This window comes from Anguilla rostrata, chromosome 14 (assembly GCF_018555375.3).
Source record: "Anguilla rostrata isolate EN2019 chromosome 14, ASM1855537v3, whole genome shotgun sequence".
Classification (NCBI taxonomy): domain Eukaryota; kingdom Metazoa; phylum Chordata; class Actinopteri; order Anguilliformes; family Anguillidae; genus Anguilla; species Anguilla rostrata.
Genome location: NC_057946.1, coordinates 29130510 through 29147247, shown reverse-complemented (window position 1 = coordinate 29147247; position 16738 = coordinate 29130510). Strand labels below are relative to the sequence as shown.

Below are 16738 nucleotides of genomic sequence, written 5' to 3'. Positions count from 1 at the left end.
CAACAAACAAAAACTCAACGGCAATATGTTTTTATGAAAGGCATTTTGAGAAAATAGCCCCGTGTTTTTACGTACTGTATTTGAAAGGACATTGTTGTTATTTTTGTTTTTTAGGAGAAAGTAGTCAGGTAATTCAGCTTGAAAAATAAGAAAATAATAGTCCAGTGTTAACATACTACTTGCTACCTATCAATGTTGCCGTGACAGTATTTTCTTCTTTTTAATCTCTACTATCAGATCATTAATCAGACTGCATTTCCATAATGTACAGAGTACAGGGATGAGAAAGAGGTATTTTCCTGAATGGGTCTTTAAAGCAAGAAGGTTTCCACCATCTTAAAGAGGGTGACTTTGCTCAGAATTTTAGTTACACAATGAGCCCAGGTTCAGGTTAAGTGCACTCGTTTGTTGGTGTGTCTGAGCGTGTCAGGACACGTCTCGGTGCCTCAGGTACTGTACGGGGTTCCAGGCGGAGACCCAGTTTGTGCAGATTTTGGGTGGGGAATTTGTGAACTATAGAAGAAATAACCTTCGAGACTGCAACGACTATCATCACCAATGGAGTCTTCAACATTTTCTTTTTTTTAGAATATTTTTCCCAGAAAGCGTTAAGTGATGAGATTACAAGATCTCTCTTCTATGGGTAGGGACTGGCAGTTATCTCTGATGTTCTGATATTCTGTAAATGGCCCTAAATGACCCTACAGATCAGTTCTGTGTTTTTCTGTTTATTTTTTTGTGTTTCGAGGGAAAGCAAGAAAGCTTTGGCACGTTGGCCACATTTCCATCAATGACTTAAGCGATGGTTTACTGTTTCTTCCTTAGCTATGCTTGAATGCCTGGTACCCGTGCGTTTACTCGCAGGCGCCGGGGAACATGGGAATGTGAATAGAGGCGTATGGCTAGCAGGCGGTGCGGTGGTTTATGTGCATTATGGGCCAGAGGGGTTGTGGGAAGGGCTGCCCTTGTACCTCGAGCTGTAGCACTTTAGTGTCCATTCAGGAGAAATCCCTGCTACTGCTCAGCTAATGAGCCACTGAAGGAGGGACGGGCTGAGTTATGGAGTGTGTGAACAAGTGACTGCATGTGAGTGTGTGTGTGTGTGTGTGAATGAGTGTGAGTTATGGAGTGTGTGCACACATGAGTGCCTGTGAGTGTGAATGTGTGTGCGTGCGTGTGTGCGCCTCTTTGGGCATGTGCTAGTACATCTATGCTCTCCGCTGGAATGAATTATACAGGTGGATGATAGACATTTCCTTTCATAACTCCTGAATATGGAGGTGATGTATTCCCTCTAACCTAAACCAGGTGTCCCATCTGAGAGAACAAAGGGCTATGAACACGCACACGCACACATGGTTAAACAGACATGTGCATGTAGTAAAAAAAGCACACGCATAACATACATTCACTCGTGCCCACCGATACATGTTTTTGACATGTGAAATTGTTTTTGTGTTGTGGAAATGTGTCCTGAAAAGTGGCATGTTTTGTGCACGTCCTGGTGTTGTTCAGAGTGGAGAGAAGAGATGCACGGTATTGTGCTAAATGTCAAGTGTTTCCACTGGTAAGCTGAAGAGGCGTTAACCGCAGCATTTCTCCCATTCTGTTCGACCACAACTGAAAAACAATCAGGAGGAAGTGACAAGCACGGCAGTGCACGCTGCACTGTCCCCTGGATCACGGTGCTGATCTTAAGTCGGTTTCTCTAATATCCACCCGTGCTAATGGGTAATGTGCATGCACTGTGCACTACTTCACTGGCACTGAGCCAAGATGTCTGCATGCCTGTCAAGGTTGTCAGTGACTGGGGGAGAGGAGACAAATTAAAAGCATAACATAAAACATGAAACATAAAATGGAGGTAAAGATGGGGAGGTGGATGGATTGCTGGAAACCCCTGACACAAAGGCAGTAGAAGGTGGTTAGTGTTTTTTCCCATAGGAAAAACAACTTTAAATTAATAGTCTTAAAATTCTTCTCCAGAATCTTTGTTTTAAAAACTCCAATAGTCATAATAATGAAGGAACTCTTTAGACCTGAGAGATCGTCCAGAAGTGAAATCAGTACATAGTGGGGAAACACCGAGTCACTCACCATGGTTGTGGTTAACGTGAGTAAAACATAATCACTGTAGAAGATATCACAGCTGCTTATGGTTCAAAGAGCCTGGTCTGTCCACACCTGTTTGAGTTTATTCTCAATATACATTCACAAAAATGAATGTGTTTGTGATGGTCAGCAGTGGTTTTTGGCCCCATAATCTTGGGGAAGTATATCATAACTGCCCTGATAGCACCAGCACAAGACAACTGACTGACAAGACAGGCCGATCTTTACCACAGTTGTTCAATCACCATTCTTTTTTGTTGCCTGGGAAATATTTAAAGATAGGGGTGTTTGCTTAACGTCATTTGTGGTTGCCATTGTTGTCTATGTAAACAGAGTCTTGGGCCCAGTATAAGTTTTTATCTGTTCATGGAGTGTTTACGATTACAGTGAGATTAGGCATTAGCCTTTTCTTTAAAAACAAGAATTTAAAGTGTTTTTATTATATTCTGTGCACATTTGGGACAGTTTACCAGATGGAGACAGGTTCACAATTTGGCGCCTAGAAAACATACTGTGTGTTCACTTGAAGTGATATGTGCATTGCAGGGTAACAAAAATGAACTAAAACAAGGGTTTCCTAACTTTTAAGATCACAGGTCCCCTTAAAATGACGATTCTGTGACTGACCTCCATCTCAAATGGTTAGGTCTAATGTTGGACACCTTCAGCCAATACCTACTACAGGCTGCAGTACACTAGCTCTTTGTAATTACAGTACAGTGTGTGTTCAGTGTGAATTCAACTGCAACAGAGCTTATATACATCAATTTAGGATCACATGGGCGCTATCAGTTGGCTGACACTTTACATTGTAATGTGTAGCCCTGTGTATGACAGCATGTTTATGAATGCAGTTATTATAAGGAAGTAAGTAAGCATGGAGTATTTAAATATTACACACACACACACACACACACATATATATATATAACCCACTGGGACATTTTGTAATTGAACCTGTAGCTTCTTGCTGCGACCGTACCGGCACGTTTTGTTCTTGATGCTTTATTGTTAAAGCCCTGAAGGTGCATCTGGCTTACAGCGTTTTCTCGGTGCCCTACGTTATATCTCCTTTCTCATCGGGTGTACCAACCTTCGCACTAAAACTTGAACTGAGACAATGGCTGACTCAATATCCTCTAATTTAGCCAGGCTACAAAAAAAATCATTACTTTTGTAATAATTAAAAAAATAAATTGTCGACAGAAAGGCGTAAATCTTCCCTCTGAAGACGCTCTCGGTCCCGGCGGTGGTCACATCAATAACACTGACCTGCGGACATTTCGCTGTTCGTTAATGGGTACTACGGTTATCCAGGCTGCAGTCAGAAAATGCGTCGGAGTGAGTTATGTGCATTTAAGCGACGATCAAAATCCCGGTCTGAGCTTTTAATCAAGTGTGCCGAGAGGAAATTAAACGTCTCCTTTTATAGTGGAGTTGCAGAAAATGATATATAAAAGGACGTCGCCAGTCCCGCCTGCGTAGGCCTATACGCTTTATTGCGGTTACGGTATTGTTCATTTTAGCCTAATCACTGCAATTTTACCTAATCTGTTGAATTTGCTTCTGTTCAGTGGCTAGGCATTCACATCAAATGAACACTGTTTTATGAATTATTCACGTGTCCAATAAGTAGCACATTTATTTGTGATCATCTACTGGTTTTTATATGAAACACAAACTTTAAACACATATAACCCAGTGTTTCACCAGTTTATGTATTTTATACTGATAATTCATAATTGGATTAATCTTGGGTCCAGCTGCATTTATAACAGTTCTTGGCTAATTCCTGTATTTCAGTAAAGAGACAGCAAAATGGGGAAATGTGAGCACAATAACATGGGTTAGGGATGAGAAGAGCTGGAGATGGTGAAAAGGGAATGAGAAAGATGAATAAAAGGAAGAAATAGAGATTAAAATGTGAGAGTGACAGGACACTGTATTCCCACGGCATGTGTAGAAATTAAGGGAAAAGAATACCAGACTTCACTGTTTCATCAGTGAGATGCTGGCTTCGGCTAACTTAAACCTGCGGGTTTAACACTTTTATAGTGGATTTAACACAAAGAGTTTGGCTGTGCAGCTGATAAGTGATAGATAAATAGATGTTAGCGGTGGAATCCTGACTGCCAGCCGTGCCCGGGGGTCCAGTTAGCGTGCCACATAAGGGTGAGCATAGCTGACCCCTGGTACCTTACAGACCCCCAGAAGAGCATCTCCGTGGAGACATCTGTCCCCTGGCCCCTCCCCTCTAGCCTCGGCAAGGCTCAGTCAAGCCCACTTTCATCTGATGGAACAGCCTCCGCATCTGAGGTCACACCAGAAGTCAAAGGTCATTTTCTTGGCTTCAGGCAGAGTCTCGTTCACTGGAAAATATAATGAAATTACTTTTCAACCCATGTACCCTTCTTGTGAGCCTTTCCCAGTTTCTGGCCTTTCTTCTGTTGTCAGGATGGCTTTCAGATTACATAACAATGATGTTATAAAAATAATACTACACTGGCTTTGGAAAAGATGAGTGTCCTGAGTGCAGATTAGTGCGGTTAAGTGCATTACTCATGCTAAACACCTGACAGATTCAGCAGTCGGGAATAGCAGTAGGACGACCGTTCAAAGGAGGAAGTGATGTAATGAGTGGTGTCCCTGTCGTTCTCTCACTCATTAGGGCAGAGCTAACAGGGGCAGTGGTGGGGGTACAGGGTAGAAGGTGTGGCCGACAGGTAGTGTGGCACCACACAGGTAACCCCAGCGTGACCACAAACCAACCACCACAAAAGCCTGTGCCACAGCTCAGTGTCTCAGTGACTTACTGCTTATTTCTGATATTTTCTGACCACCCCAAATAACCTTTGCACCACTGTGCACAAAAAGGCATTTTGAACATAGAGCTCAATGAACAATTATGTTCAATTTAATAATTTTACTGTGTTTTCAGTAGGAAGGTGGTGCACACCCTGCTTACCCTAACTTCTCGACACCTGCTGGTGTCTCACTGCCCCTCTTGGGAGGGTTGGGGTGTGTGGTTCGTTCTGGGGCTCTGCCATGTTCAGGCAATTATTAATCCCACAGAATTGGACTGGCAGCATGCCGGGTGGACGGGCTGGCTGAGAATGGGACGTGGGCAGGGAGTGGGGGGGGGGGAGAGCGGAGAATACTTACTGCAGTCCCAAAGCACGACGAGACAAAGGCGTCCGCACGATGTCGAAAACATACATACACAGCTCGCATGCTGGTCACTGGGCTCTTATGTATGTATACGTATATGTATATTTATATTTACTGTTAAATACAAACGTATTGGGACAGTGACACAATTTCTGTTTTGGCTGTGTACTCCAAAACATTGGATTTGAAATAAAACTATTAATACGAAGTGCAGACTGTCAGCTTTAATTTGAGGATATTTACATCCATATTGGCTGATCCATGCAGGAATTACAGCCCTTTTTATGAATAGCCCTCTATTTCTTATAGAGTAAGAGGATAATACTGTATAGCAGTAGGGCACTTTGTGAGAAGGCTTGGATTATATGGTCATGCAGGTGCACGTTAAACTTTGATTTACAGGCGCTGGGCTTGCTTTTTCAGTACGGGGTTTAAAAGCCAACCGATAAATTAAGGGCTAGCGGTGTCTCCCTACAGGTGAAATTAAAAGTTGAAGGCAATCTATTTGACTTTCGGTTTTGATTTGTGGCTCTCCGGAGTCGCTTCGGTTGCTGCGCTCATTGTGGGGAGTCGGGGGGCTGTGCCGTATTGAGTGGAGCAGCGCGTGCGCGCTGGGCTCGTGATCAATAGCCGGGCGCATTGGCTGGGAGTCTGCGGTTTCATTTTCCGGCTGCCTTTCAACCGCAAGCCGCTCGTTTTTAGCGCCGTCTCCAGGTCCGTGCTAGTTTTCCCCGGGTCGTTTTTTCTGGTTCCATATCAAGCGAAGTAGTCGGCTTTCAGACGGCTGTTCTTCTCACTGTCCTGCAACTAGCTTTCAGCGCACTATCAATGGCTGCGACGTTCCGTTCGATTTCCTGTCAAACTCTGTTTGGTTTATCGCTGCCTTCGGCAATAAACGTAACCATCACGTTGACTGTGACGAAGCTGCTGGTGATAATGACTCAGCGGAACGGGACATGTCAAATCTTGCAGAGAGGGAGTGCTGAGAACATTTGCATGCTCTTCATAACACCTTCCGATCACTGAGTGACGGTAAGGTATTTTGTCATCCAGACATGCGCACAGGTAGACACCATCATATTCTGAAGCCTGTGCCTGTAGGTGGCATTTCAACATTGGGGATAGACACACTGCTGGACCATTTACTCTTGTGGTCAAACGTAAAGTCTCACAAGCATATTAGCTGGTCTAGCAAATATTAATATGAAAATATTGGGGGTGACGTGTCCCATTCTCCCCCCAAACCTATGTGTAATGCCCCCTGCCCTGAGACAGCGAAAGTGCCCTTTTGGCTGTCAGAATCTCTGGCTCAACCCTCTTCTCCCCTATACAAGTAGTAATTTTACTGTGAGTAAATTCCCTGTGGGTTATTGCTATCTATCGTTTACTTGGTGTAGAACTGGGTCTTATATTCTAGCTTACTTTGGGTAGTTAAGTGCCAATTCTATAGTGTAGAATAGAAGACTATCATCAGTCTATCACTATTTCTCTACTGTCTTTTGAAGTGGTTGTGAAGCTGCCGAAAGTTCATTGGCTGTTGACGGTCCCACATGGAAATGCAAGCGTTTGTGTATCACATACTACACAAACCATGCCTAAAGACTTAAGATAAAATCGAACCAGTTTGATATTCTCGCAAGAATCGCGGACGAGCTTACAACTGGGTTGGGTGAGTCTCTGACCATGTCACATTAGAAGGCTGTTGGTCATGAGTGCATGCACCCATCAAGCAAAGACTGGGGATTATTGCTGAGACCTTAAAAATGAGTCTGCGACTAAAAGATCCTGGCTAAAATCGTGTATGGTGCTCTAGGCGTAAGCTACAGGATGTGTGCACAGTAAGTGTGTGTATATATGCACTGTGCAGTAAGGTTTGTGTGTGTGTGTGCCTCTGTGTGTGTGTGTGTGTGTGTGTGTGAGCTGTAGGGGAGGCTGACTCAGTCAGCAGTAAGGGTCTCTATAGAGCAGGGGAATGTCAGTTTGGGAGTTATGTCTGGTGACAGCACAGCGGGTTGCCAGGACAGCACGCCCCAGGCACACAGATGCTAGCACTGCAGCGAACTACTCATGCTTTTACAGAACGCTGGGGTCCACCACGGCCAGCCGTCTAACAATGACAGGGACCAAAAAACAGGCCCACTTTCCAGCTTCCATTTACCTGCTGCATGGCACAGACAGGGTTGTATTGTAAACAGGCTGGTGTAAGCATGGAACTTTACCAGACACCCCCAAGATGGGTGCTTGGCCGTTTGCACCCCCCTCCCCCAATTGCATCTTATTCAGGTGAGTCCCGCCCTGCCTGGTGCCTGTCCAGATCTGTCTGTTTGCCCTCTGGGGAAATCCTTTGCATCAGGTGACCCCAGCCAGACCTATGAGCTGACCTTTGACCTGTGAATAGGAGCATGTTGGGAAATGAGAGGAGGATTCTGGAACACAGTGGAGGTGGTCATTGTCATCTCCAGCCAAGCTGAAAAGATGCGGATGGCTGGTGTGTGTGTGTGTGTGTGTGTGTGTGTGTGTGTGTGTGCGTGCGTGTGTATATGCGTGTGTGTGCGTGTGCATGCATGTGTGCACGTGCGTGCGATAAATTTTGGATGTAAGTACCCAACGTCGTCTTTGTTTACCAGTCGGCCATCTCTCTTCCAGCTCTCTATGAGATGCTAACGTGGAGCGTTCTCGCACCTGCCGAGCCTCGAGTGCCAGGTGAGGAGTCCGCTGCGGTTACTCACACTCCAACAAAGGTCCGCTCAACCAAAGCATCAACAGCTGTCAGCCCCCTCCCAAAAAAACCCTCACTTGGCGATGTATGTGAGGGGCTGTGTGTCCCTCTTACGGCTCTGTTGTTGCGGCAGTGTTGGGAGAAGGCCTGTCAATCACATGGGGCTGGTGTCTGCTTTCACAGCAAATCCATCAGCATTTAAGCTGCCTCTCTTTTAATAAGTGAGTTTGGTCCTGAATTATTTGCCAAACAAAAGGTGTAGGCATTGAAAATGAATTCATCTCAGCACATTCTGGTTAGATCACAGATTATGTACACCCCAGTCATCTCTGCTTCTTAATGACAGGAGGTTCTGGTCGGTCAATAGGAGTTTCCAGTGCTGTATTACAGTAAAGAACATCCATTGCCACAGTATTGTCCTGTAAGTAGTCACACCCCTTAAAGAAATTTCATCAAAATGGAATCTATTATTATACCAGTACCTGGGTCACAGACACGCTGTACCGGTCGCAGCAAGGCCTGTCGGAAGTGCTCGGCCAAATCTGTCTGAATTCCTTAGTTCAGGTGGTACTGATTAAAATATGTCCACACAGCCCCCCAGGGCTGCCTTGGACTGTGAATTCCCCTTTCTTTATTTAAAGCTAGTTAAATGATTAAATTCTCCCACAAAATGCGGCGTTCTTCAGAAAGGGCGGGGTAGGGACTTTCCAATGGTCAAACCTGTTTATCTTGAAACTATTTTTCAATGCTAAATAATAGTTATGGTATTTACATTTGGGTAATTACATAACAATGTTTGTTGAAACCAAAAGGCATTTCTTGAAGGGGCATTGACATGGTATTAAAACATTGCCATGCCACCACACGTCCTCAACAATCTGCAGCTATGCAGTGGCTTACAAATGTTACGTCCCCAAGATGGTCTAGGGGTACAGGGTAGTAACAAAATGAATGATCATTAATGATTAATTTTATTTACACAATTATTTTAATATACAACAAACAAACAGGAGGGGAAACACTGGGCGGTACCAAACAAAAGAAAATAACCAAAACAAAAATATAAGCTACTAACAATTCTAGAAATGAAAGGAACTAACTGAAACCCGAAAATCTTCCGAACCTAACTAACTATACTGACTATTCTAAACTGAACAAAAACAGTGAAACTAAGAGTGACAGTTATAAGAAAAAACACCTACCTAAATCCCACTCCTAACCCAACACAAAACCAGCGACCAAACCAGAGACGCAAACCCAAACTCGAAGTCTATTCAGAAATTTACGGTCGATACACAGAAGTCAAAAATAGCACGAAGTCAAAATAGCACAGAGTCAATACGGAAGTGAACTAAAATTCAAATCCAACTCACTCTCGGGTAACTGACAATATTAGCTATATATAGGTGTGGGTCGGCTCCTCATTGGCCGCCAGGCAGGTCCGCAGAAGAGGATTGGGGGGAAAACAACGCACTCTTCCTCTGCCTCACCAATTGCGGAGTGACCTGTAGCAGACGGGATAATGAGACCGGGAGAGAACAAAAACCTGGCACGTAACACAAAACAGACGTCAACAATTTGTGATACAGCATCAAAATTTTGTCAAAATTCTGCCATTTTCATGAATTAGTTTGCTAGATTATTTCGATTATTTATCGCAAACATCTACTTTTGCTTTCATATTTTGGAAAAGCTGTTTGGAAAGTGAAATGATATGTTGTTTTGTTTTTTTTTACCCTAAATGCACCTGTGGTTTCCTGTCTGGTATTCTTGGGGTATTTCCACCCTACAGAAATCCACACAATGGGACAAACTAACTGAGTCCCCTGTCACTTGTACCAAGCCATGTCCCTCAGCACCACCCTGACCACACCCCCAATAACACCTCCCCTCCCCCCCCGCCGAACACTGCTCTGACCTTTGACCCCTATGCTGCTTCACCTCTCTGGTTGACCCGATGAGGTCCAGCAGCGTGGTGCCATCCATGCTCTGCAGTCCGGATTCGGCTTGCTCAGGTGAGGGGGGGTAAAAATTCAATCCAAGCTGGAGCGCCCCCTCGCTGATGAGTCCCCATGCCAGGCCGGCGTGAAAGATATGGGCTGTTCCCTGCTGCTAAATTTATCCATTCCTGCCCTATTTTCCTGGATAATACGGAGAGGGCTGTGACCTAGTGGTGCTGACAGATGAGAATCATTATTATTATTCATTAATCTCAGGTATTATGAAATAATTACTTGAAAGCGTCTATAAATAGTATTATGTATTTATGTATTATTTTATTGTTATTGCTGAATAACATTTTATGTGAATGCATACTTTGGCATTGCTACATTTATGTGTAGTCAAGGCAACAAAGCAGTAGAATTTAACTGAATTAATTTAATCGTAACACCGTTTATATGAATACATGAGTAAAATGCACTCTGGTAGAGTTGATTTCGTGCTGGATGTCTGGACTGTACAGATGTGATGTGTACAGTGTGTGTGTGAGAGAGAAAGAAAGCGTGTGTGTGTGTGTGTGGGAGGGAGTGGGGACTGCAGTGGTGTTCTGCTGTGTGAAGTAAGGACACGGGGGCTGACTAAATCAGAATTCTCAGCACAGCGCCTTCTGGGTCTTTTTTTAACGTACTTCCAGCGCTGATGAAGCGCCCTTCGGCCCAGACGCCCGAGCGCTCGTCTGGTCTGGACGTGAGGAGCGGTTCCTGCAGATTGTGCGATGATGATGTCAGCTCTACCGCAGCTATGCTGGCAGGACAACGTGTTCCATATTTACATCTACCTCCATCCAGCTCTTATGTGTCGCACTAGTATCGCTATCTTGATGTTGTGGCTTGTTGACATACCTCCTAGTTTGACTTAACATTACTCTCTCTGACCCAGCCTACGCTTACATACTGTGTGAACTGGACTGAATGTATTCATTGCTATGAATAACTGTTACATAATGAGTATTGCACCTTATGAGACCTGTGTTTTGTAGTTGTTCCAGTGACCTTCGGTATGCGCTTATTGTACGCGGCTTTGGATAAAAGCGTGTGCCAATTGAATGTAACGTAACCGTAACCGTAACCATAACCGTAACCGTACCGTAACCGTATAGGCTAAGTGTCTTGGCTCCTTCTCACGCTGTTCCGTCGGCGCATTCCCGCTGGTTTCACCAGCCCCTTTAGGAGTCAGGTTGTCCGTTGTCGCTAAAACGTTTTACATGACAGAAACAGCCAGAGTAGAGTGTAAGGTGTTTTCCTGTGGAAGGGAAGCTAGCTGCTAATCTAATTATGTAAACGCAATCCCACAAAGATGACTATTCGACCTACGAAGAATACAAAAATCATCCTTACCTCAAAGTTTTGAGCCCCCTCAATGCTCATTGGAGTGACTGCATAGAGATGCTCAGAGCAAGAGGGCACACGTTTGATATGAACATTGTGTTACAGCACCCCTTAGTGTGGCTTTAAAAGGCGCTGTGATACCCAGCCACTGCAGCCAACCCGCCCTAGTCTCCCCTACTTAATTATTTATTCTTATTTTTTGGACAACTGAATTACAATTGAGATGGAGGGAAAACTTTGTGTCTCCGAGCTTGTCTGTGAAATTGCCTCTTGGCTCGCGGCGCGCTAATGTGATTCCTCTCCCCGGCTGGAGCCGTTCGCCGGCGTCTGACCGAGCGAAATGAGCTCCCGCCAAGAAAGCCCAGGAAAGGGAAGCGAAGCCGCGACGTCGGCGCCCAAGGTCACCGTTCTGTGGGCCCAACGGCGGAAAGAGATGACGAGCAAACACGGGCCTTTGTTCTCCCGGAGTGCTTTCCAAACACGGTCCTTTTAAATATTTAAAGAGGGCCGTTAAGGGACCGGAATGACGGGATGCGCAGACGCGCTGCTGCCAAGTTAAGCGTGGCGGTTTACTTTTGTAATTAAGACAGGTTTTTATGCTCCTCTGAGGTGGGAGAACCGTTTGCAGTAATAGAATAAAAACACGCTGTTTGGCTCTGTCGCTGTCGGTTTGACTGCAGTACAGGGAAATATCCTCCGCACTGTTAACTAAAAACTCAACCCATTTCCTTGATAAAATACATCGCCGGATCCCCTCAGTGTAAACATCACTGCGTACGGGGTTTACACAATTATACACAACAGTGTTCCAGCGGTAAACGGTTGTTTTTAGGGGTTCTCTAATGGAATGGGATGCATTTCCCTCTCATGGTTTGGGCACATTCATACATTCAGAAGGCAAGGTTGATGTCACCTCGTGGTCACCTCGTGGTTTCAGGAGCATGATACCAACCTTATCCGTATGTCATTGCCTTCTCAGACACCAGATCTGAAACCAGCTGAGCATTTATGGGGAATTCTGGGTTGATACTTGTGGCGCAGATTCGCGGAGTTGAACCAACCATAGGTCTCTAAGCACAATTCTGTTTGGGCCCCTCCCAGTTTTCTTTTCGTGGCTGTCATCCCAGGGGCCCTAAGCCTCGTGGACTGGGGTGGGGGAGGGGTAGTATTTCTCATTGTGGACCAGGCGGGTTGTTGCTGTGCAGACTGTGGGGCGGGGGGGTGGGGGGGTTGCGATTGCAAACCACTGGGGTAGGGTCGTTAGTAGTTCTGATTGGGGATTGGCGGCGTTGGAAGAAGAAGCACACGGACACCTTCCCAATATCGCTGTCTTCTTCTTCTATGTACACATGAGAGTATGTCTGTGTTATTTCTGCCTGTGTGTGCATATAATCTGACTTTGTGTGTGTGTGCGTGTGTGTGTGTGTGCTCGTATGTGTGCATGTGTGTGTTTCTCTCCAGCCCTGCTGTGTAACTGCAGCAGTGAGGGTGTTCTGGATCCGGAGGACTGCGATGGGGAGACGGGCCAGTGCTCCTGCCTGCAGGGCTACATGGGGCTGCAGTGTGAGGACTGCGAGGAGGACCACTTCACCAACGGCTCCACCGGCTGCCAGCCCTGCGGCTGCGACTCCTTCGGCGCCGTTGACGTCCGCTGCAACAGGTACGAGCCGCCCCCCGCCCGTGCTTCTGCTCGCAGCTGGGCGTAGGAAGGCCCCTCGAAAGGTTCCCCTCGCCCAGTTCCGCTCGCTGCCGTGAAGTTCCATTCAGCCGTTGTGACACTGGACAACTGCCTTTCTACTGGCTTTTAGCCTGTTTCGCTAAAGCCAATTTTCAGTGTTACTGTGTTTTTTCTAATTACAAGATGCATGCACTGCATCTCATTTAGAAGGAAAAAGCTTACTCATTAGGCGGAACATTCTCTTACGATTTGAACGTTGTCTATTGTCTATTGTCAACCCTTTAATGTGTGAGATCACAAATATGCGATTGGAATGTTCTTAACTGAACATTCTACTGCTGATATCACAATGACTATTCGTAATTGAAAGTAGTGGAGCTCTAGAACGCTGACTTCGAGAAATAACACCCACCTGGCAACCATTTTGTGCCAGAATGTTCACCACACATCAGCTGAGGTAGAGAGGGAGATAATGATTTAGATTTAAAAAACATTAATTTTTCCAGTTAAACTGGGAGATGATTAGATGGCAAATTTGGCCAGGACGCTCCCCTACTCTTTGCAATAGGTGACATGGGATCTTTAAAGACTGCCATGAGTCAGGACCTCAGCTTAAAGTCTTATCCAAAGGACAGCATCTCCTACAGCACAGTGTCCCCACCATAGCACTGCAGGTTTTTTTCTACTTGAGGAACAATTGCCCCTGACAGGCCCACCAACACCAGTTCCAGCACACAACTTAGTTTTCCCAAGCGGTCTCCTATCCAAGTACTAACCAAGCGCACACTTGCTTAGCTTCAGTCATTCAGCAGTAGCAGTATACATGCTGGTATTTGCCACCACTGCTGCTATTGGTGTCCCCAAAAATGATACATCATGCTAGCCACTGGGAAGCATTTCTGTGCAATAGCAGAGAACAGATTCCAATGCTTACCATTGCAGCACTGGAATGCTTCTCGTTTCTTGGCAGGCTGGAGCATGTCTCCCGCAGTCAGGCAGGGTCTCAGGTGGGCAAATCGCTGCACGCCCCCTCCTGGTGCACTTTAGGACTGCGCCCATTTGACCGAACACAATACCACGGTCCTCCTAAATTACGTTAATCCGACAGCACCGTGCAGGAACTCATTAAATGTCAGTAGGCTGTCCTTCACCTGCGGGAAGTGCTCACACCTTTTTACCAGGGCCTTACCTGTCAGCCCCGGAATTGGGTGATGTCACTGCGATTGGGTGTGGGGCTGGGAGACAGGAAGACACTGTTAGTCCTGTTGGACGTGTTAGGTGTGTTTTTTTTATTTGTAATTCTCACCTTTATTTTACCTTATGAGTTGGCTGAGAACTAATTTCTCATTTGCAGTGAAGACCTGGGCAATGAAAGCTGGTAGGGATTGCAAGGGCTCTGTGGCCAATCAGATGTATGGGGGGATGATTAGATTGCCAGATATAAAGAGCCAATTTTGTGGGAATTTAATTGATGTGGAAAAAGATCAAGAGATTAAAAGGAAGCGATGCAGATAGAGAAAGGAGCAGGAGGAGGAGACAGAACTCGAGAGAAAGAGATGAGAGAGCGAATGAAACAGAAAATTGATATTTTGGTTAAAATGACCACTGAACCTGACCATCTGAAGTATGTAATCTGTGCACCCTGTTACCGTCTGAAACGTATTCCTCCAAATTTTGGAAAGTTCTCCTCCGGAATGTGCTCCTTTGTCTGGTCCAATGCAGGTGAATCATGGGTATTATCCCACAGTGCGTTAAGTCACAACATGCAGTGACCTGCTCTGAGCCAGGAGGCACAGAGTGTTCCTTAGAGGAGGGGAGGGCAGAAAAAAGGGTCTGTCTGTGTGTGTGTGTGTGTGCGCGCACGTGCCTGTGTGTGTGTGCGTGTGCGCGCGTGTGCCTGTGTGTGTGTCTGTCCCTATGTCATGTTTGTTCCTGCCCTCGCTCAGTCATTAATGCAGAAAATCATTTATTATTTGGCCAGTGCTTGGCAGAACAAGCTCAACAGTCTTTATGAGGGTCTAGAAGATACTCACTTGTTACTAAAATGACAAGTGCATTCAGTTCTCAATATCTGTCATATAAACTGACCATTTCTATTTTCAGATACAAATGGGCTGGTAACACAGCCCTTTTGTCTTTTTCTAGATTGTTATTTCACTTGAAACTTTATTTTGGTCATGTTCTATTGGTTACAGCACGTGTTGTATTGGCACCAACCGTATTTGGCAGCTTTAGTTTACACGTCAGTGTTTTGTGCACAGCTGGATTGGTGCTCTAATGGCAAAACAGATAATGAGTCTCACAGTGTGCATTAGAGTTGGGCTGGTCTGTTCTGAAAGAGCTGGACATTTACTGAAGAAATTCGGGTTGAGTGCCTAGCTCAAGGGTACAGCAGCAGTCGTTTGCATGAATATTAAAAGAGAAAGGAAACTTTCCATCAAAACCCTCAATTAAAAGATGTAAATGTTTTCCTTACGTTCAGCCACGTACTGTACGTAAGCCCAGACAGTGTTAAGGTTTACAAGGATAACATGTAGTCATGGCATCTTCATCGCTGTAAAGAGCTGCTTACTGTATGGGGGTTGCCACATTGCTGAATTCCCCTGTCTGTGTAAGAGAATGTTAGGGGGTTACCAGATTCTGCAGCTAAGGGACTTCAGCTTCTTTAACTTCTTTAACAAGCAGGACTGAAAATGCTGTTGTGGTGTTGGCGTGTGCGTTCGCACGTTTGGGTCTGCTGTCCGTGTGTGTGCGGTCATGCGTACGCACATGTGTATCTAAAAATGAGCTTGTACCGGAAGTGAGTAATTCTAACAATCTGAGAGTGCCTTGGCCTGGTAAGCAGATGACAGACTCACAGAAGGTCCTGTTCTGCAGGTAGTTTGATTTGGAGTGAGAGAAAATAGCTGCTCACAAGGACCTGCATTCAGAGATACAGTAATAAAGACTATCACCTAACCAGCCAGCCTCCCTGGTTCTGTAGTCCCTAGAGAAGCTCTGTACCTCCCCGCGGGTTTCCTGGAACATGTAAACAGGGGGTATGTCCCAACAGTGGAAACAACAAATCACAAACCACAGAACACAGGTGATGGGCATCTCTATAGCAACAGATGGGTCAGGGGTGGTAGCGCAGTGTCACATGTGTGGCGGAACCTGCCAGTTCACATCCCAGGTGGGGGCACAGTCGCAGTTCCGTCCGGGCAACGCGCTTTATCTGAACTGTTTCAGTCGTTTAAACATCCTGCCGCATGAAGGGATCGCATGTAAACAACAATGCAACCCAGTCAAAGGAGTAACAATAAGGGGCCAGGGTGCAGAGAGAGAGAGACAGAGAGAGAGAGAGAGAGAGAGAGAGAGAGAGGGAGAGAGAGACGAGGAGAGAGAGAGAGAGAGAGAGAGAGAGAGAGAGAGGAGAGAGAAGAGAGAGGAGAGGGAGAGAGAGAGCGAGGGGGGAAGAGGGAGGGAGAGAGAGAGAGGAGAGAAGAGGGAGAGAGAGAGAGAGAGGGGGAAGAGGGAGAAAGAGAGAGGGCACACACAGAGTGAGTTCATGTATGCTCATCTGTTAGTGTATGTACGTATGTGTGTGCGTCTGTGTGTGTATGTGTCTGTGTTCATATGTGTCCATGTATGTGTGTGTGTGCTTTCATTGTTCTCAGAGAGGTTAATTTGAGTTAAGTGCTGATAAGGTCACAGTGTTGCAGTGCTGTTCTGAGGTACAGAGGAGGGGAGGCT

The 16738-nt window shown here is 45.6% G+C and overlaps 1 protein-coding gene across 1 annotated transcript in view; it reads left to right on the top strand.

Moving 5' to 3' along the window:
* Window positions 1–16738, top strand: part of LOC135239614 (multiple epidermal growth factor-like domains protein 9) — a 49852-nt gene that overhangs the window by 8058 nt on the left and 25056 nt on the right. The window contains exon 2 of the mRNA XM_064308413.1: window positions 12790–12988. Coding sequence (XP_064164483.1) covers window positions 12790–12988 — 199 coding nt within the window. The remainder of the gene's footprint in view (window positions 1–12789; window positions 12989–16738) is intronic.